A 20786-nucleotide genomic window follows, 5' to 3' on the forward strand; every position below is an offset into this window, starting at 1 on the left:
AAAAAAAAAAAAAAAGAGCTCCAGAAATTTGTTTCAGGTTCTCTTGAGTCTGGCTGAAAATTAATCTGTGCTGTGTAGGGAGAAAGTCTCTATGACCAGAGATAGAAAACTGGCAAGGAAATAACATCTTACTGGGGAGCTGTGAGATGAGCACTTCTCAGAACGACCTCAGAGCCATGAGTCATTCAGGTTCCTCACCACCTGGAATGTAGAGACCTCCTTGAGCCCCAAGAAGGGTCATGTCTTAGTAGTGTGGCTAAACTAGCCTCAGTCAAGACTGTTCTAGATCCATCCATAACATTTTAAAACCAGTTGTTGATATATCAAGCTATTCCTCAAATGGTTTAACGGGCTGGCAAACAAAGTTCAACATTTTTTTTTAACAAGACTACAACAAAATCCAGCAAGTAATAATAAGAAATTTATAATGTCTGTCATCCAATCAAAATTACTAGACATTCAAAGAATCTAGAACATATGACTCATAACCAAGATAGTACTGGTTAATAAAAATAGATTCATTAATGATACAAATGAGAAAATTAGCAAGCAATGATCTATTAAAAAGCTATTACAAATATTATATTGTTTTTCCTTTAAATTCAAGGATTTAAGAAAAGACATCACCATAACAGGGCAAGAAATGGATGATTTTTTAAAAAGAATTTTTTGGTAAGAAAAATATGACACTATCTAAACTGGAAATTTTACTGGATGGGATTGACAGCAGATTGGATACTGCAGAAGCAAAGATCAATGAACTTTCCAAAATGAAGACAAGAGAGAAAAAATTAAAGAGAGAAAGAAAGCAAGAGAGGATATTCAGAAAGGGAGAGAGTGCAAGAGAGAAGGAGCATTGTAAGATCTATCTGACATCATTTTGGCCAATTTCCACCAGGGAATTGTGAACTTGTCGGGAGACCATATCCACATTTCAGCCAAACCGAGGGAGATAAGAGATGGCCAATGAAAGGTGGTGGTGTGGTTAGGAGAAGGAGCACTGGATTGAGCTATCTGGGCTCTTGCTAGCTGAGTGACCTTGGCAAATTTCTTGTTCTCTTTGAGCCTAGTTTTCTCATCTGTGTTCATATGAACAATGATAATATCTGCCTTATAGGGTTGCTGGGGGCATTAAAAGAGAGAACCTAGATAAAGCGTTGAACCTTGCCTGCCTCATGGGGTTGGCATGGAGGCTGTACTCCATGAAAATGAGTTGTTGTTGTCTAAGTTTCAACATAGATTTTCCCACCATCTCCAGCCCTGTCACAGAGCCATGGCACACAGATGTGGCCCCTGGGTGTAGGCAAATTGTCACCAGTACTTTATGGATGCTGCTTCTGTGACCTGGAGGATGATATTAAGAAGCCCAACACACATATGATTAGATACACAGAAAGAATTGAGGCGAGGAGTGAAGAGAAGAAAATTTGAAGAAATAATGGCTAAAAGTTTTCCAAGTTAATGACACTTGTGTCAAGCATATAATAGCAGAAGCCAGATGCTCAAGGTTGTCCCATGTTACATTAAGTGTTTCCAAAATGATGGTGTACAGGGCTATCAGTAGGGGTTCTCCAGTTCAAGGTAAGTGTTTGTTTTCTTGTGATCACCATGCACAAATTAACTGAAGCAGCTAGCTGCTGTTCTTATGACTGAGATGGTATCAATTTAGTGTAGGATCACTTATTGTGTCTATTCTGATTGGTGATTAGAAAAAGGCAAACATCTAGCAGACACAATCTGTATTTATTTTTTATTTGCTGCCTAACAAACTATTACATATACAGCAGCTTAAAACAACACCATTGATTATTTGTAGATCAGAAGTTCTGGTGTGGGTTAGGTGACTTCTCTGATTAGGATCTCTTCAGGTTGAATCAAGATGTCATCTGAGACTGTGATCTCTGAGGCTTGGGAGTTCTCTTCCACTATCATTGGTTCTTGGCAGAATTCAGTTCCCTGTGGCTACAGGACTGAAGTCCCCATTTTCTTATTGGCTGTTAGCCAGAGATCATTCTCAGCTTTTAGAAGCCTGTCTCAGGTCACTGTCTGACACTCTAACCATGGGCAGCTCACAGCATGTTGTTTGCTTCTTCAAGGCCAGAAGGAGTATATCTGCTACATTGAATCTCTCTGACTTCTATAAAAGGCTCACCCAATCAAGTCAGGCCCATCTGATATCATGTCCCTTTTGATTGACTCAGTGTCAACTGATTAGTAACCTTAATTACATCTGTAAAACCCAACCCTTTTGCCATATCATGTAACTTAATCATGGATGTGATAGTCCATCATATTCTTAAGATCTTTTCACCATCAAAGAGAGGGGAACATATAGGGCACGTACACCAACAAGAATGAATCTTAAAAACTGTCTGAGACTGGGCGCGGTGGCTCATGCCTATAATCCTAGCACTTTGGGAGGCCAAGGTAGATGGATCACAAGGTCATGAGGTCGAGACCATCCTGGCCAACCTGGTGAAACTCTGTCTGTACTAAAATACAAAAAAATTACCAGCTGTGGTGGTAAGTGCCTATAGTCCCATCTACTTGGGAGGCTGAGGCAGGGGAATTGCTTGAACCCAGGAGGTGGAGATTGCAGTGAGCTGAGATCACGCCACTGCAATGCAGCCTGGTGACAGAGCAAGACTCTATCTCAAAAACAACAAACAAACAAACAAAACCATCTGAGTATTTGGCCTGCCACGTTATATTTTAAATTTTTGCATCTGTAGAGTAAAGGAAATAGAAGGAGCCCTTGGGATTGAGAGCACATAGGTTGGAGTCTCTGTCTGAGAGCTCCATGAGGCAAGGTGAACCTAATCTGCTGTAGCTCACCATGTGCCCCTGGCACCAGGTCAGCTTTCAGTAGACATTTGTGGGATGCATTATGAATGAAGATATGAATAAACAGAAGTGCATGCAGTATGTTTTAGATGAGCACCTGAGGCCAGGGTAAATGATGGTTGATTACTTAGTGCATGTAAGAGATCTTCCTTGATTCAATACTTACATTAGTCTCTATTACAGATTCACTCATTTTTCAGTGATCACAGGCAGAAAGACAGATGGGCAAACAGGTAACAGCTCTGTTCTGTCCAAATGAAGCTAAAAATGAAGGTCACTTGCTTGATCAATCTTTTCATTAATCCAATTCCAAAAAGTGAAATTGTTTAATTCCCTCTCTGTGAGTCTAATTTATATCTCTTCTCCATCTAGAAAGGGCTTTCAGACAGCTCGAAAAATGAGTATCTTGGAAAATATCCCAAATTTAGGAATAATAACTTATTAGAGAAACCAATAGGGCTGAAGATAAATGGGAGAAATATTTTCTCAAAGTAAACAATACATTGCTTGCCATTTATTTTGACTGCAAGAAACCACTTCCCAGCAAAGAGGCCGGCAGCCAGAGGTAAATGTGTTGGCAACCAAGGGCCTGTGTCAGAGCTCAGATGCCTCTGATTTAGCCCTCAATTTACAGAAAGTTCACAGATCCCTTTATTTTTGCTGCAAATGCGCTTGACTCCTCACTGATGCTTTCTGGACACTGCTGGCTTCTCAGTGCATGGCTCTAGGCTGGCTGCCTCATATTGCTCTAGTTTTTAAGGCAGCCTGTTTGGTGTCAAGTCCTGGGTCAGCTGTGTGACAGGGCTTGGCTATTGGATTTGCAGAGAGGCTCAGAAGTGAATGGGAGATGCCGTGTGCTTACAGCCTCACTGCTGATTGGAAATAGGAAAGATCTGTAGTTCCCAATGCATGCAGCCACTGTGCTAGCTGTCAGATATACAGGAAAAGAAACCATGAAGACTGTGGAGCAGATCCACAATAATGGCCATTTATTCAGGTTCAGCCTCTGCAATTTGGAGGAAGCTTGCAAAATGAAAATCTGATCCCCTTGTTTTAAAACTATGGAAATGGCTAGGAGCAATGGCTCACACTTACAATCCCACCATTTTGGGAGACGGAGGTGGGAGGGTCATTTGAGCCCATTCAAGACTAGCCTAGGCAACATAGTAAGACCCCATCTCAGTCAATCAATCGATCCATGAAAACCAAGGAAAACTGTCAGTAATGGTACGAAAATATAAATCATTCTCATTCTATTCTGTAGTCTTTCTCTTGACTTTTTCACAGTGTTTTTAATTTGCTATTTAATGTGGCTCTAAGTAAAAATTAAAATGTTAAATTATTATCACAGATTTTACTTTTCAGCTTTACATTGTGCAATGACCTTTTTAACACAAATGCAAAACCATTTAACTCACAGGTAGACTCACCAAAATGATACAATTCATATTTTTTGTTGCGCATAGATGCATATATGTATTTCATTCAAACCAGAGTAATGGAAGTGTTGCAAACATCAACTCAACTCTTTCTAATTTCATTGCTTGGTATAATTTTGCCAATGTTCTCTGCCCTTTGGCCTGCTGATGAGCGAGGAAAGACTGCAAGGAAAGGAACTAGGGTGGCCCTGTCTTCCTCTTCCTTCTGCGTCAGCATTTTAGCATAACTGACTGGCTATACAGGGAAGTAGCATGAGTAAGAGAGATTTTGATAGGGCTGCTGGCTGCTCGTGTTTTTCAGAACATCATTGCCTTCTTTCTGCCTTTGACGTCAGTCTGGTTCTAAAGGGAAGCAGGACATCATGGCTGTTGGCATTTCAACTTCCTTGATCTGGGACAGAATGTACCCACCTTGTATTCACTGCGCATCTTCCTGAACTCCTTCTCTCAGACTTTGTAGGTTCACCCAAAGTCTGTGAATGAGGGACACCTTATGTCAATGGGGTGGTAAGGAAGTCAGGACACATGCCTCCTCTGCCCCCAGAATGCTCCATGGTCCTGTTGGATGTCACTTACAAAACACAAGTTCAAAGACAAAAGTATTAACATTTTCAAGATGCTGATATCAAATACACAGGTCCACAAAAGAAAAAAAAAAGATCAGTTGGACTTCATCCAAATTGAAAATTGGATGCGTTAAAGGACACTCTCAACAGAGTGGAAAGGCAGCCCATCTCCGACATGGGGATGAACTGTGAGGATGTGATGCCAAATGAAACAAACCAACACAAAGGGACAAACATTGTTGGGCTGCTTATGTGAAGAACCGGAATTGCCCAGTTCACAGAAACAGAACGTAAAATAGAGGCTCTCAGGGGCTGGGAGGAGGAGGAATGGGGAATTATCATTTAATAGGTACAGAGATTCTGTTCAGGATGATAAAAAAGTTCTGGAGATGGTTAGTGGTGATGGTTGTACAACATTGTGAATGTGTTTAATTGTGAACTTGAAAATGATTTAAATGGTGAATTTTTGTTGTGTATATTTTACTACAATTTTTAAAAAGCATTAAAAATAGTGACATTAAAATGAGCATGTGGCACTTCTGAGTACCGGCCCCTATGCAGATTCACAGGTCTCACACCCATGAAGCTGGCTCTGCACATACCTGAGTTTGTAGAACACGAAGTATGAATGCCTAGGACAGTTGTCAGTTGCAGGTTATTTCCTTAGACAGTAGGATCCCTGAGATCAGGGTGCATGGGTTATTTCCCATACTAGTTACGTGTTTGTTGAATTGAAATTCTAAGCTAAACTGAAGCTTATTCTCAATATATTTGTTAAAAGTCGGCCTTATTAAGATATACTTTAGATACATGAGTACTCACATGTTTTGAAGTATGCGGTTCCTTTTGTTGTGACAAATGAGTACTGTTGAACCTCAGCACCAAATTGTGACATAGGTCATTTCCACAAGCCAAAAGTCTTTGGTGCCCTTCCCAGCCCAGTCCCTGGCAGCCACCTGCCTGCTTTCTACTGCTAGAGTGTTGCCTGTTCTGAAATGTCCTATAGCTGAAATCCTGAAGTATGTAGTACTGTTAGGCGGTGATAAATTTTGGTTACAACATCTAGCATCTTAATTAAAGGAGTGATGTTCTATGGAGGCAGCAGAGGAGCCAGGACCTGGCCTCAATCAGGTGAACTTGATTATTAATCCTGACTCTGCCATTCATTAACTCTTGGATTTTTCACAGACTCTTAGCTGCTCCAGCATCTGTTGCCTCGTATGTAAAATGGAGTTACTAAGAGTACCTTCCTCTTGTGCTGCTTTGAGGACTGAGTAAGTTGTATATGAGAAGCACTTAGGGAAGCCCTTGGCTTATAGTAAAAGCTCAGTAAGTTATTGATCACATTACTATTGATGTTATTATTAATAAGAATAACATTTCTTTGCCTTTAGAATGGGATTACAGTCATACTTTCCTTTGGGAGTTGCCATGGAGATTATATAATGCCTGTGAAGCATTTAGAATGGTGCCTGGCTCTTGGTAAGCACTCCGTGGTGTGGCTGCTATGATTTTTCTGTTATGAAGCCATTAAGGACCAAATTTTGCTAGTCTTCAATACATAGAAGTTATCACTTCTCCTAATTCTGAGAAAGTATGAAAGCCGGTCACGAAAAGGACTCCTTTTATTTTGCTTTCTGTCAGTCTGGTTAAAAAAAAAAAATCACAGAAAGCAACCACCAGTGTAAAATATACAAAATCTGAAGGCCTTTCTTCCCCCAGGCCCAGGGGAGGCGTGTCATACAAACAGGTGAGCCAGGGAGCTGGAAATGTCTTTGTTCTTGTTTTTCTTTCTTTCTTTCTTCTTCTTCTTCTTCTCTTTTTTTTTTTTTTTTTGTCTCTGTTGCTTTGAAAGAGAAAGACAACAATTAAGAGTTAAAGGGTCAAGTAGGCTATTGAATCCTCAGAACTTTCTGAGGCGTTCCAAAGTCAGAGTAACTTCAGTGTATTTTATTTCAAAGTATTTCAAACTGTTCAGAACTCTAATTAGGGGAAAGTAGGAAGTGGAGGTAAACAATTCCTGGGGAAGGAGGTTTCCACATGGTATGAGAAATGGACTCAGTTCTAGAATCATCAGCTCACGTTGTAAAGTACAACTCATTCTATTGAGCTTCACTTTACTGTACTTTGCAGATATCAAGTTGAAGGTTTGTGGCAATCCTGTTGGGCAAGTCTATCTGTGCTGTTTTTCCAATAGGATGTGCTCCCTGGGTGTCTCTGTGTCACATTTTAGAAATTCTTGCAATGTTTCAAACCTTTTCATTATTATAGCTGTTACGGTCATCTGTGATCAATGACCTTTCATATCACTATTGTAATTGTCTTGAGGTGCCACAAATTGCACCCAGAAAAGATGCCAAATGTAATCAAGAAACTGTTTCAACAGCTAGTTGCTCTCTCATCTCTCTCCCTCTCTTAAGCCCTCCCTATTTCCGGAGATACAAAAATATGAAAATTAGGCTAAGTAATAAGCCTACAGTGGCCTCTGAGTGTCAAGTGAAAGAAAGAGTTTCACGTCTCTCGCTTTAAATCAAAAGCTAGAAATGATCATGCCTAGAAATGATTCGTTTGGAAATGATGAAGCTTAGTGAGGAAGACAACGTCAAAAGACCAGTCAGGCTGAAAGCTGGGCGTCTTGCACCAAACAGTTAGCCAAGTTGTGAATGCAAAGGAAAAAATCTTGAAGGAAATTAAAAGTGCTACTCCAGTGAACACACAAATGATAAGAAAGTAGAACAGCCTTATTGCTGATGTGGAGAAAGTTTGAGTGGTCAAGATAGAAGATCAAACCAGCCACAACATTCCCTTAAGCCAAAGCCTAATCCAGTCGTAATTCTATGAAGGCTGAGAGAGGTGAGGAAGCCGCAGGAAAAAAAGTTTGAAGCTAGCAGAGGCTAGTTCATGAGGTTTAAAGAAATAAGCTGTCTCTATAATATCAAAGTGCGAGGGGAAGCAGGAAGCGCTGATGTAGAAGCTGCTGCAAGTTATCCAGAAAATAACTGATGAAGGTGGCTAAACTAAACAACGGATTTTCAGTGGAGACGAAACGGCCTTCTCTTAGAAGACGATGCCATCTAGGACTGTCATAGTTAGGAGGTAAGGTCAGTACCTGGCTTCACAGGACAGGCTGGCTCTCTTGTTAGGGATAATGAAGCTGGTGACTTAAGCTGAAGCCACTGCTCACTTCCTGTTCTGAAAATGCTGGGACCCCTAAGAATAAAGCTAAATCTACCCTGTGCTCTGTAAAGGGAACAACAAAGCCTGGCTCACAGCGTATGTATTTGCAGCACGGTCTATTGACGATTTTAAGCCCACTGTTAAGACCCGCTGCTTAGAAAAAAAAAAAGATTTCCTTCAAAATATGACTGCTTATTGACAATGAACCTGGTCACCCAAGAGCTATGATGGAAATGTACAAGAAGAGTAATGTTGTTTTCATGCCTAACACAATATCCATTTTGCAGCGCATAGATCAAGAAGTAATTTCAACAGTCGAGCCTTATTATTTCAGAAATACATTTCCTAAGGCTATAGCTGCCACAGAGAGAGATTCTGCTGATAAATCTGAGCAAAGCAAATTGATAACTTTCCGGAAAGGATTCACCATTCTAGATGCCATTAGGAACATTCATGATCCATGAAAGGAGGTCAAAATAGCACATTAACAGGAGTTTGGAAGAAGTTGATTCCAACCCTCATGGATGACTTCGAGGGGTTCGAGACGTCACCGGAGGAAGTAACTGAAGATGTTATAGAAATCGCAAGAGAGCTCGAATTAGAAGTGGAGCCTGAAGACGCGACTGAGTTGCTATCATCTCGTGATAAAACTTGAATGGATGAGAAGTCACTTCTAACGAAGGGGAACAAATTGTTTCTTGAGGTGGAGCTACTCCTGGTGAAGATGCTGTGAACATTGTGGAAATGACAACAAAGGAGTTAGAATATTCTATAAACTAGTGGATAAAGCAGTGGCGAGGTTTGAGGGCATTGCCTCCAAAGTTGAAAGAAGTTGTACTGCGGAGAAATGCTACCAAACAGCATCACGCGCTCCAGAGAACTGTTTTGTGAAAGGAAGAGTTAACTGATGTAGCAAACTTCATTGTTGTCTTATTTTAAGGAATCTCTACAGCCACTCCCATCTTCAGCAACCACCACCCTCATCAGCTGGCCGCTGTCAACACCAAGCAAGACCCTCCACCAGCCAAAAGATGGCAACTTGCTGTAGGCTCAGATGATCATTAGCATTTTTTTAGCAATAAGGATTTTTAAATTAAGGTATGTATATTGTCTTTTTGGCATAAAACACACTTAATAGAATACAACATAAATATATTGTTTACAATATAAATGTAAACAGCATTTCTGTGTCCTGGGAAGCCAAAAGTTCATGTGGTTTGCTTTATTGTGACATTTACTTTATTGTGGTGGTCTGCACCAGAACCCCCAATATCTCCGAGGTATACCTGTAAGGAGAAAATGTTACAAATAACAAGAAACATAGTAGAATATGCTGAAAGAAACGCTTAAGGCATCGAGGGAAATCTACCTCTTTCATATACAAAATAGCTCAGCTGAATTTGACTTTGTAACTGGATAATTTACATGCCTATATTTTGGAGTCATTCTCCCCTTATGGCTGATGTTTGCATGGAAATCTCCAGCCAAGTGCTGCGTCCTTGCTGCTCTCACTTATACCTGCAAACAGACAGGGAGCTGAAGTCACCTGGTGGGAAAATGAAGAGTGAATGCTCTGCAGACTACATCTCATTAGACAGCCAGGGAGGCTGTCTTCCTCCATGTGCCTCCAGGAGCAGAATTGGTAGGAATAATGTATCCTCTTTACATCCTGATTCATCTCATTTTCAAATCAGAACTCCACCAGCTACCACCCTTGAAAACAAAAGTGAAGGAGAAACAAGGAGAGACAGATAGATTGAACTGCAACGTCCTCATTCAGATCCTAACAAGGAAACAATCCTACCATTTGCAATCAGATAAGGGATATTATCTCAGTAATAAAAGGCAATTGAGAATCTAAATGAAAAATCTAATGCTTTTCATGCTGATTTATTTTAGATTAGAAAAAGTTAAACCAGATGTAAACATGAAGAGATGAAGCATGAAGAGGGAATTATGGAAGGGCGATAAATCTCAGTTTTGAGTTATTATAGGTCCAGGGTTGCATTAACCAGAAAATACACTGTTGATCCATAAACTGATCTGACATTAATTATTGTTGCAGAAGAGTTCAGAAGATTGAATAAAAACATGCAACGCTGGTAGAGATCAATCTTGCATCTAGATTAGCAGTAGAGAGCGCATATCTATCATATCAACCCCAGGAGAGTCTGTGCTCACCAACCAATCAGCAGTCCAACCTAGAATGATCCATCGCACATGCTGTCTGCCCTCTAGCAGAACCTCCTGCATCCCTTGGAGGAGACATTCAGATGCTGAAAAGAGACAGCCCTCTTTCCTTTGGACTCCAATAATGTCTATCTTTATCTCAAAGAGAAGATGCAGCCAAAAATCCACCTTTGGTCTTTGTCTCCTTGGGATCCAGGTAGACTTGGGATGTCTCCTCTGTTTTCTCTGCAAATCATGCACGTGTCCAGAGAGGCAAAGTTAGTGAGTGGGGGAAGATACTGGCAGCAGGGTTCTGCATAGACCCTGGGAAATTCTCAGCTGTTTTCTCTCCTCTCCTCTTTCCTGCTGTGTATAAAGTTTCTGTCCCTGTTTTGCTTGCTCAGTGCTTTACACAGCTCAGGAGCCATCTCTACCTACCCCAACCATCCCTACATACAGACACAGGCACACACACACACGCACACACATACATTGCATTCTAGTTGGAGAGGGGATGACCTAAGCACTTGGTGCAGCAGTTAAATGAGGCTGAATCATGGCTCTGGCATTTGGTAGCTCAGTGATCTAGAGCAAATTACCTACTCTCTCCATACCTCAGTGTCCTTATTTATTAAACGCAGGAGAATGTCTGCTGTATGGGGGTTGAAATAAATTAGGACTGGATGAGGGGGTATATGGAAAACCCTAACTCAGAAGCTGGTGATGAGGATTCATCAAATGTCCACAATACTGATTGACAGTCCTCCATCCCAAATTCTTGGAACCAGATGTGATTCAGCAATAATTTTTTTGGAGTTTAAAAAGATAATATTGTACAACAACTCCATCAGGATCTGAGATAGAACTCTGTAATTAAGATCTAATTAATAAAATGTATAAATATTCATAGTCAGTGGAATAAATTAATATCATAAATAGCCTTAGGTTAGCACAGGTAAGGTTTTGCTATCAGAATAGCTTGCTACAAACCCAGGGAGAAAAACTCTTGGACTACAGAGCTTTATGCATGTTAGCATTGCAGATTAGGGTCTATGGATCCATGGTGAGTACTCAGATATCTTAAAGGGAGAGTCAGGAAACAATAAATACTGTACAATATTTGCTTATTTGAGCTCAGCTATGATGGCAGGATTTGGGAGGACAAGTGAGAGCATGTAGGAGTTGCTTTGTAAAGCATTTAGTCTTACATACACGGAAGGTTCTACTATTATTACACCTATAATGTTTAGTCAAAGCTCACGGGAGCACTGCCTCTGGCTGCAGATGGAATTCATGGATCAATGTGATGTTGATGTTACTATTGTCTTAGCAGGTACCAGGCTTGACCACAGAATTTCTGCAGGGTGGGCCTGGCAGGATTGTGCCTGTGAAGTGGCAGGTGGTGTGGTGGGGTGAAAGGAAAGCTGGATCAGGAGGGCTGGAGGATCCTGGATCCTCCAGGATCAGGAGGGCTGGTGTAGGTGACAGAGCCACCATTTCCTTGTTCTTGGGCACTTAGGTTTCTTATCCTCTCTGGGCCTTAGTTTTGTTATTTATATATTTTAAAAATCTATGTGTCCTAGCCACCACCTTTTGGGGACCTTGGAGAATCAAAATGAAGTCATGTGAATATCAGAGCTTTGCAAACTGGGGCATTCCACTCTATCGAAGATGGTCCTCATTTTCTTATGGTACTTGATCCTAATCATAGTTTTCTGTTCCTTGGGACTGATTCTAATGGCATGCGTTCCAATGTGGGGTCCTTCATTCACTTACTAGGGTTGTGTGACTTGGGGCAAGTTACTTACCCTCTCTGCCTCACTTTCCAGACTGTGAAGTGGAAATGATAATGATCATGCCTCTGTCACAGGGTTGTTAGAAGATCCTGTGAGGATTAATTGTCCTCACACACTGATAGCTACTCATGTGACCCCAAGCTTAAATCAGGTCCATGAGTCACTAGGAACGGAGGTGGAAATGGTTCTGAAATCTTTTTCCCGTTGTGTGGTTTTGGTCAATCACTGTTTCCATTCACTAAATAACACCCTAATGGCTTCAGAGATTTAAGGGAGACTTTAAAGGACTGAGTTAGGAGTCACTTAATGATCACTCACAAAATAGCGAAGGCTGATCAGGCTCTCCCTCAGAGAAGTAAATAGTAAAAATTGAAGTCAACCTTTTGTTTATTGGGGAAAATATATCCATGTGTAGAAAGAATGCCACATAAATCCCAGGTATCGCAGGCCAGAGGCCGGTGTCTCCTGTTAACTCCTAACCTTGATCAGGAACTCTGCCCTTTCCCTCCCTCTCTTCTCCCCTCTCCTGTTTTCCTCCTCCCCTATGCCCCCACTCCCTCGGAGCTCCCTCTCTACCTTTTCCCTTACTGTTTCCTTCCTTCCATCTTTTCTCCTTTCCTTTATTCTGCAAACATCCACCATGTTTCTCATTACCACCCACCCACCACAGTGCTGGACACCAGAGATGTTCAGGTCCTGCTCCCAGCAACCTCTGGGACTCAGGGGGAGGCAGACCTGGTTGCATGAGGAGGAATCCACTAGCAAGCAAGGCCAACAACTCTCTTCTCATAGGGGTTATGGTGGAGGGAAGATGCAGACATCAGTTGAAGATTCACATGCATCAATGTTTATTTACAAACCGAGGCAAGTGCTCTGAAGGAAAATGAATGCTTCTGCAGGAGCTTATAAATCAGAAACCTGACCTTGGTTTGAAGGTGATGTCAGGACAGACACTCATGTGGGCAGGTCACGTGAGCCGAGCTCCAGAAGGACCAGGGAGACGTGTTTTGCAAATAGGACAATGCATGCAAGGGTCCTGTGGTGGGTGAGCGTGTACCTGGTCGAGGGGATGAGGAGAGCTCACAGAGTGTGTGGCAGGAGAGCGATGCCCAGTGAGTGATACCACAGAGATAAGCAGGGGCACCACCAGGGCCCTCTTCATTCTTTACCGTAATGGCAATGGGAAGTGTTGCTCTTCTGCACGAAAGGATTACAGTGAGAAAGCAGCAGAAAATAGAGTCCACACCAAGTCTTTCCAGGATGTTGTGATTGAACTAAGACCTGGAGTCCGGTTGATGAAAGAAGTTCCTGAATCACCCCATCGTTGAAAATTCTTGAATCAATAGTGCCCTTAGCCTGTGGAACATGGTTCTAGGCTTTGGAGAAGCCAGGCATTTGCAGAAGCCTGTGGATCTTAGTCAATTTGCCATTTACTGTGAATTGCTGGGTCCCGAGAGAGAGAGAGAGAGAGAGAGAGAGAAAGATCATCTGTGATCCAAACCAAAGCACTTCAGTGTTTGTTACTTCATGGCAAGGCTGGAGCTCTTGACTAACGATTGCGTGGTGCATCAGGAGCTTGCCAAGTGAAAATTAATTCTGTGTTGTCATATCCCAGGTTAATTAACTTGCTAGCCTTGATAGAGTTACATTAAAAAATATGCATAACAGTCTTTCTTAAAAGAACCACACAAGAAAGCAACCCAGGAGAGAAAAAGCTTACAATTTCCACTATGCCAGTTTCTCCCTGCATCCCTCCACCTCCAAGACAGCTTCCAGAACTACCTGATTGGTGGGAAGCGGTGGAGAGATAACTTGCTGCTTGTAACAGACTTAAGATTTAAATGATTTTCCAGACCCACATACAGTGTGGCAGCAGTTTTATTTCCTTCCCTGAAAATGTTTATGCATTATCCGGTATTTCCCATGATGCATCTATGCTAAGCCTGAGAAAAGGATATATAGAAGTGTAATGGCTACATACGTAATGCTGGATATAGTCAAATAGCCAAATAATGATACTTAGTGTCTTAGTCTTCTTTACGCTGCTACAGCAGACCATCTGAAACTGTAATTTATAAAGAACAGAAATTTACTTCTCGCAATTCTAGAGGCTGGGCAGTCCAAGATGAAGGTACTTGCATCTGGTAAGAGCCTTCTTGCTGTGCCCTTACATGGCAGAGAAGCAGAAGAGAGCAAGCCCACCCCTATAAGCCCTTTTAAAAACAGCAGCATTAATTCATTCATGAGCCAGAGCCTGGATGGCTTAAACACCTGCCGCTAGGTTTCATCCTCAACACTGTTGCTTTGGGGATGAAATTTCCAACACCTGAATTTTGGGGGACACATTTAGACCATAGCACTCAATAACAACAACAGCATTTGGAACACATTGGCTAAAAGCTAGCGTGTTGGGTCGAACTTGCCCGATCTGATTCCTGGCTCCATCACATCCAGCTGGGTGACCTTGGCCTGTTACTAAGGCCTTAGCTTTCTGAGCTTCCACAGTGGGGCTAAAAGAAGCATACCTTTCTGAGAGTTGGGAGAATTCAATGAGAGGAGGTATGTAAAGCACTGAGCATATATAACCAGTATATGTGAAGCCTCAATAATTTTCAGCACTTATTAGAATTAATAATCACACAGCTAATAGGTGGTGGCTGAGTCAGGCCATGGTTGGGAAGCTCAGGAAGAGGCAGAGATGGTAGTAAATAACTCCTATAAGCCCTTCTAAAAACAGCAGCAGAAAACTTAGCCCAGAAATTGCCTGTAGTGAGAATGTACATCCATGTCCCACCCCATGCTTTCTCTTCCACTATGGGGTTGCGGGGAGGCCAGACTTCTCCTGGGGACTGAAGAATTGCTTGACTACAGATTCCCCTCTGCAACCCCAGAAATGGTTGCCCAAATGCTGAGATGAGAAGGGGCCGATCGTGGGAGCTGAACACCAAAAAGTTTAACTCAGCTTCGGGACTGGGACATGAACTGAGGTTCACAATCAGAGCCCAGCTTGTGCCCCGTGAATGAGTTGCCCCTTCAGGTATGCCAGGATGATGACAGAACCATCAGGACTGTTGCTCTTCAGCATTGGGGTGAGGTCACAGGATTCTCCAAGGGATTTTGGGGATAGGGCAAACCCAGTATGGAATGAGATGCTCTGGAGTCTCATTACAGCTAGAAATCAGAGCCCAAAGTCTCACCCACTGCAAACTGCTTTGAGAATAAAATTACAAAAAAACCTTTACCTTTTGGCAGAAAAAGTCAGCAATACAATCATACCCGCAGACAACAGAATAGTTTCCTAGACATTCTGCTTATTTTCATTGGGTCCTAATGGGAATTTCTTGAAATGGGATGGTTCATAGTTAATCAATTTACCAGTATTTACTGAACGTCCAGCTTCAGCCCAGCCAGCACCCATTCAGCACCGTGATAGGCTAGATGAAAAATATTAGATGCAATTCCTTTACCTGCTAACAAAATCCCCAGCAAAATCAATGTTGGCTGAATTTTTGTATTTTTCCTTCCTCCCTCCCTCCCTTTCTCCCTTTCTATGCATTTCGAAATCCTCAAAAACCTACCTTTCATTTATTGGTAGAGGTAACCGAGAAGAAAATGGAAGCAAGTCCTCATTACAATCTGTAGCTGTTTCCTGGGAGAATGGAGAAATTCCAGGATGTTCCTGATTAAAAAAATAATAATAACGTTCATTATTAAAGATTATATATCTGGCAAATCAAAATATGAAATTGGGAAATGTTTCTGTTTATTTTCTAGATCCACAGTCGACTCTTCTCATCCCCCAAAGATCATTCTGCCTGGGAAAGAAATGAAAGTCTTTCGAACGCAGGTAAAGGACTGGGCTCTGCCCAGGCAGTGTTCCCTTTCAAGACTTTATTTATTCTCTCTCTCCTCTCTTTTATTTTTATTAATAATGGAATGTAGTTTTGAGCCTAGTTTTCCCCCAAACGTGAGATGATAGCTCACTGGCTCCGACCAGATTTGAAGCTAATTTGAATTTCTAAACAGCCAGGCCGTGAGGCTAAAGGATGCCCCAGGCACAGTGGTTGCTTCAGGGGCACCCTTGGAACCTGAGCTTCCTGCAGAGCGTGGAGCATGTGGGTCAGGCCAGCATGCAGAAGGCTCCGTCCGGGATGAGTAATGGGACAAACACAATTATTCTCAGAACAAAGTGGATGCAATTTAAATATAGGCAGGATATGTGCATTCATAAATCATTTTTATAAATCATTTTATAAAGCTTAGCCACTAAACTGTAAAAACACTGGTGAGACGGTTATAGTTCGTAACTTTTATTAAGTTTGTTAACATAAATGATGTGAAGACCAGCTCCCCTCCCCCAGCCTTGGTGAGAGAAAGCCTCCGGATTTAGTCCAATGTTCTGATGGAACTGTAATAAGACTACTGGGTGAATAGACTATTTCAATTTAGAGACTAGCAACATTCAATTCTAAAAGAATGCTTTAATGTCACAATTTTATTTTTAATCCTCAATTTTAATTTATAAATGTTGCAGATGAGCCACTGTAGATGAAAAGTGCATGTGTATATGTGTGTGTTTGTGTGTGTGTGTGTGTGGATATATATGCATGTATGTACATGTGTACACACACATAGCCACATTTATATCTTCTCTTACCACCTGCCTATATCAAAAATATCAGGGACCTGAATTCCTTTCCATAACTGACACAGTTAATGCAAGACAAAAACATTACTTGAAACAAGCTTTCATATTTAATCCTTTCTGGAAACCCCAAAGGATGGTTTACAGCTTCTTCTTCTTTTTTTTTTAGACAGGGTCTTGCTCTGTCACCCAGGCTGGAGCACAGTGGTGCTATCATGACTCAGCTCAGCTTTGACCTCCTGGGCTTAAGCAGTCCTCCCACTTCAGCCTCTCAAGTAACTAGAGCTACAGGCATGCACCACCATGCCCAGCTATTTTTTTTTTTTTTAGAAACATGATCTTGCCATGTTTCCCAGGCTGGTGTCAAATTCTTGGCATCAAGCAATCTGCTTGCCTCAGCCTCCCAAAGTGCCGGGATTGCTGACGTGAGCCACCCCACCTGACATCCAGCTTTTTAGTAGTGGCAGATATTTCGTTTGAACTCTGAAAACTTAGCCCAGAAGTTGCCTGTAGTGAGAACATGAATCCATTTGCAGACACTTCTCATGGTCTGTACGGCAAAGGCAGACTCAGGAAACATGACTGGCCACTTATATCCCACAGGGAGTTTGGGGACATTGAGAAGAGTGCCGTGTTTTCCTCAGAACACTCAGAGGTGGCCATGAGAACAATGAGAGCTGGTGACTTAAATGTGGACAACTTGGTCCTCCTTATCTTAGGACAGGGCATTTCCGCAGTGGATGCCTACTGGAGAGGGGCTGAGAGCTTTAATGACTTAGGAACCAAGCCCATGCTGGCCCGAGGCTGGAGGTTAATGGTGCAGGCTGCAGAGAAGTTGCTCAAGCAGCCCTGGGTCGGGAGAAGGACAGAGCTCTTGGTGTGTTTTTGTTTGTTTGTTTGTTTTTTAGTCTGCCAATATTGTCAAAGTGCTGATTATGGAAGAACAGTTAAAGGGAGTCCTAAACCTTGAGTATTCTAGCAGAAGGCAAGGAGTCAGACCTAAATGGGTTTCATGCTTCCCGGCAGGGCTGATTCTCCAAGGCACCCTCCCATGTTCTCTGGGTCTTCCTACAAGGTGGTTTCCATCTGTTTAAGAGAAATTGCACTGGACACTTGCTTAAAATGGCAAGACAGATTTTACTGGAGTTCTGCAGCAAAGGAGAGAGCCTTTAGCACAGGACTAGGCTCAGCTCTGGATACAGCAAGGGCAGCTGGAGGTTTACAGCCAATAGGCAGCGAGGAGCTCAGCTGATGGAAAATTACAAAGAGGAAGGAACTTAGTGTCTAAGGTGGGGGAAGATGAATGTGATTAGTGATCAAGGGTGGGGGTATTCTACCTAAACTGGCTTAGCAGGATTCTCACTAATCCTGGACTCAGAAGGATTCTCAGTAATCCTAAAAGTGGGCTTAACAGGCCAAAGGTAAGGCCTGTCAAGAAGAGGGCCCAGAGGAGCGTGGCTCAGGTTTGGCCAAGCAGGGGGTCGAGTTGCACCTTTTCTACAAAAGAAGGGCTAAGCAGCCACCCGTGCCCTCTGGGCTCTCCATGGCCAGCCTTTCTCCCTCAGGAAAGCACAGGGAGTTTAGCTCAGGTCTGGAGGCCTTGTTTCGTTTCCTGGCTCTTCAGAAGGGCCTGGGACAAGGATGGAGTCTTTCTTAGCCCTCTCAATGGCTTTGGGAAACCCAGAGAACAGAGTTTTAGGTCAAACTCTAGGTTGCAAGGACCAGAAACCCACTGTTGTAGACAAAGGGAAACTGTTATAAGGAAGCCAGTGAACCTCATAGGGGTGAGGCACTGGACTGCAGAAAGAAAGGAACCAAGGGAGCTGCGCGGGTCTTGGCAGCAAGAATGTGTGAACCGTCCCATAGAACTGCGGGGTCAGGCACCATCCCGATCTGATCATCAGTCAGGAGGCAAGGTCAGGTGGTAGATGCACAACTTCCAGAGACCTAATCCTGTGGGTGATGGGCTGGTGGGCCAATGTTGTAGGACTCCATGGGCCAGGCATATAAAAGGCGTAAGTAGACCCATAGAATCTCCAGCTTGGAAGGGGCCACAGAGGTACTAGCCAGCTTCTTTGAGATGTTCAGTGTTTTAAACCCCTCTTCATCAGACCCATGCAGGAATGGGGGAGCTGCTGCTGAGTGGGCGGGCCACATAGTAAACTCCAGGGACAGGGGACTCACTCTGTGTCAAGGTAGCCTGTGACATGCTCACACAGCAGGAATTGCTAGAAAGCCTTTAGATGGCGTTAAGCCAAAATAAATAAGCCTTCTTACTTATTTTTAATCTGTATTTATTAAGTAGGCAAAGAGGAACAATGGAAGATTTTTAAGTTGCTGGAATACACTCTCTGATCTAAGTACTAGAAGACACACCTGGTGCGATATTCCAGGTGGCAGGTAACGTGTGTTCGTCTGGGGCAGTGCAGTTGCTACAGCTTTTGGAGCACTGGAAATTAGTCAAATTATTTACATGCTGTTGGGGTAAGGGAAAAGCTAAAGCTGTTTTTGGACAGATAGTGTTGTCATTCATAAGGAAGGGAACTCAGAATCCAGGAGGCTTATGGGGTTAGGGGTTGCTGATGGGAGAATCCTGAGTTTGTAGTGTTTGGAAACTGCGTGTGAGAGGTCAATGTGACCTCATCTGCTCCAGATGCCCAGGAAGCAGCTGGCAGTGTGGCGTAGAGATCAGGAGACAGGTCAAGGTCACAGATCTTGATATCATCATGGTGTACACGTGGGTGGTAAGAGAATCCATGAGAATGGCTGAGATTGCAGTGGTAGAGAAGGTATGTACCACCACATATTGGGAAGAGGATGAGGCTGCAAAATCAGGAGGAACCACGTGTGTGGGGTGGGAAGAGGAGCACTGGACTGAAAACCACAGAGTGGACATCAGGGTTTTGTATTTTAAATTGAAGTACGTAGTGCCAATGTTGACTTTGCCATCAGTTAGCATTTCATCTTTGGAACAGTCCCTCCACTTCCTCATTTCTTGGTTTGCTCTTAGACAAGGAAGCTTTTGGATTCTGTGATCTTTATGAAGCTGCCCTAAACTTCAGCAGTGTGGATGGTAGCCTCCAGCAGCAGCTCCATCAGTGGGGTATTTGTTCCAAACAGGGTGCATAGAGCCCAAGCAGGAAATCGGAATTGAATGTCGTCTCTGAATTTTCATTTTTGCATCCTTCATTTTCACAATGAAGCTATTCACCTCCTCAGTCACTGGAAATTCCAGGACTGGGAAGGGGGGAGTTGATTTCTTATAGTTAAATTGTCCTCCTGGCAAGGCCTTTGAAATCTGTTGGCCTGTGTAAAAGGTTAGTTTACTATGATTAATAGGATCTGAACCCGAGAGGAGAAAAATAATTGTAGGAAGGGTGACTATTCTGTCCAAACTCACATCTGCTTTTAAAATCAGAGAGAGGTAGAAAGTCCCTTCAAATCCCCATTCTGCATGTTACAAAAAGATTTTGTAACATTTCCCCATCACTGTGCTACCTGTCTGTAGATGAGACTGCGTGGTCTATGGATTAAGGATGACTGGAAGTCAGGTGTCTGGTTCAGCCATTTCTGGAGAAGTCATTTCTGGGAAATGTAAATAGAGAGGGAACTGATGAAGGTCACTTGGAACTTTTAATTACTAATTCAGTTGGTTTAGGGAAAAAGGTGTGTGTGGGGGTGCGAATGGAATTTTCTCCCTCCTGATCAATTTAACCTGGCCTTCACAACGGGCAGTTTTACACTTTGATTGATGGGTGGGATAAAGTAATCACATTTCACTTAAAGCTTGAGGATGATTGTTCTTTAATTCCAGATTTTACAAAAGCAGTGATTTGCTTCCTTCATAACAATAGTTTCTATTTCATCAGCACTGAATTAAACCATTAGTTACCCCAATAAACCCCCTACCCTTCATCATGATTCAAGGAAGGGTTGTTCTAGGATCACTTAAAATCATCCCAGAACCTGGTGTGAATTCTATTTATTTTCTCTTCCAGAAGAAGCCATTTGTAAATGCAGTTTCTCTGTGAACGAGGTGTAGAAGGGCCACCACATTTATCTGTTTGCCTTCCTGAAAAACCTGGCTCTTAGGAAGGCTCTAACTGTTGGAGTTTCAGTGTGTGGATTATTTTTTGATACAGCAACTGTT

At 42.5% G+C, this 20786-nt stretch overlaps 1 protein-coding gene across 2 annotated transcripts in view; it reads left to right on the forward strand.

The window, feature by feature from the left end:
• The window catches only part of CUNH10orf90 (chromosome unknown C10orf90 homolog), a 239439-nt gene that overhangs the window by 7850 nt on the left and 210803 nt on the right, over positions 1 to 20786 (forward strand). For both annotated transcript variants that reach the window (XM_017537895.2, XM_017537896.2), the window contains exon 2: positions 15766 to 15838. In XM_017537895.2, the coding sequence (XP_017393384.1) occupies positions 15766 to 15838 (73 nt within the window). The remainder of the gene's footprint in view (positions 1 to 15765; positions 15839 to 20786) is intronic.

Source organism: Cebus imitator, unplaced genomic scaffold, assembly GCF_001604975.1.
Source record: "Cebus imitator isolate Cc_AM_T3 unplaced genomic scaffold, Cebus_imitator-1.0 Scaffold107, whole genome shotgun sequence".
Classification (NCBI taxonomy): domain Eukaryota; kingdom Metazoa; phylum Chordata; class Mammalia; order Primates; family Cebidae; genus Cebus; species Cebus imitator.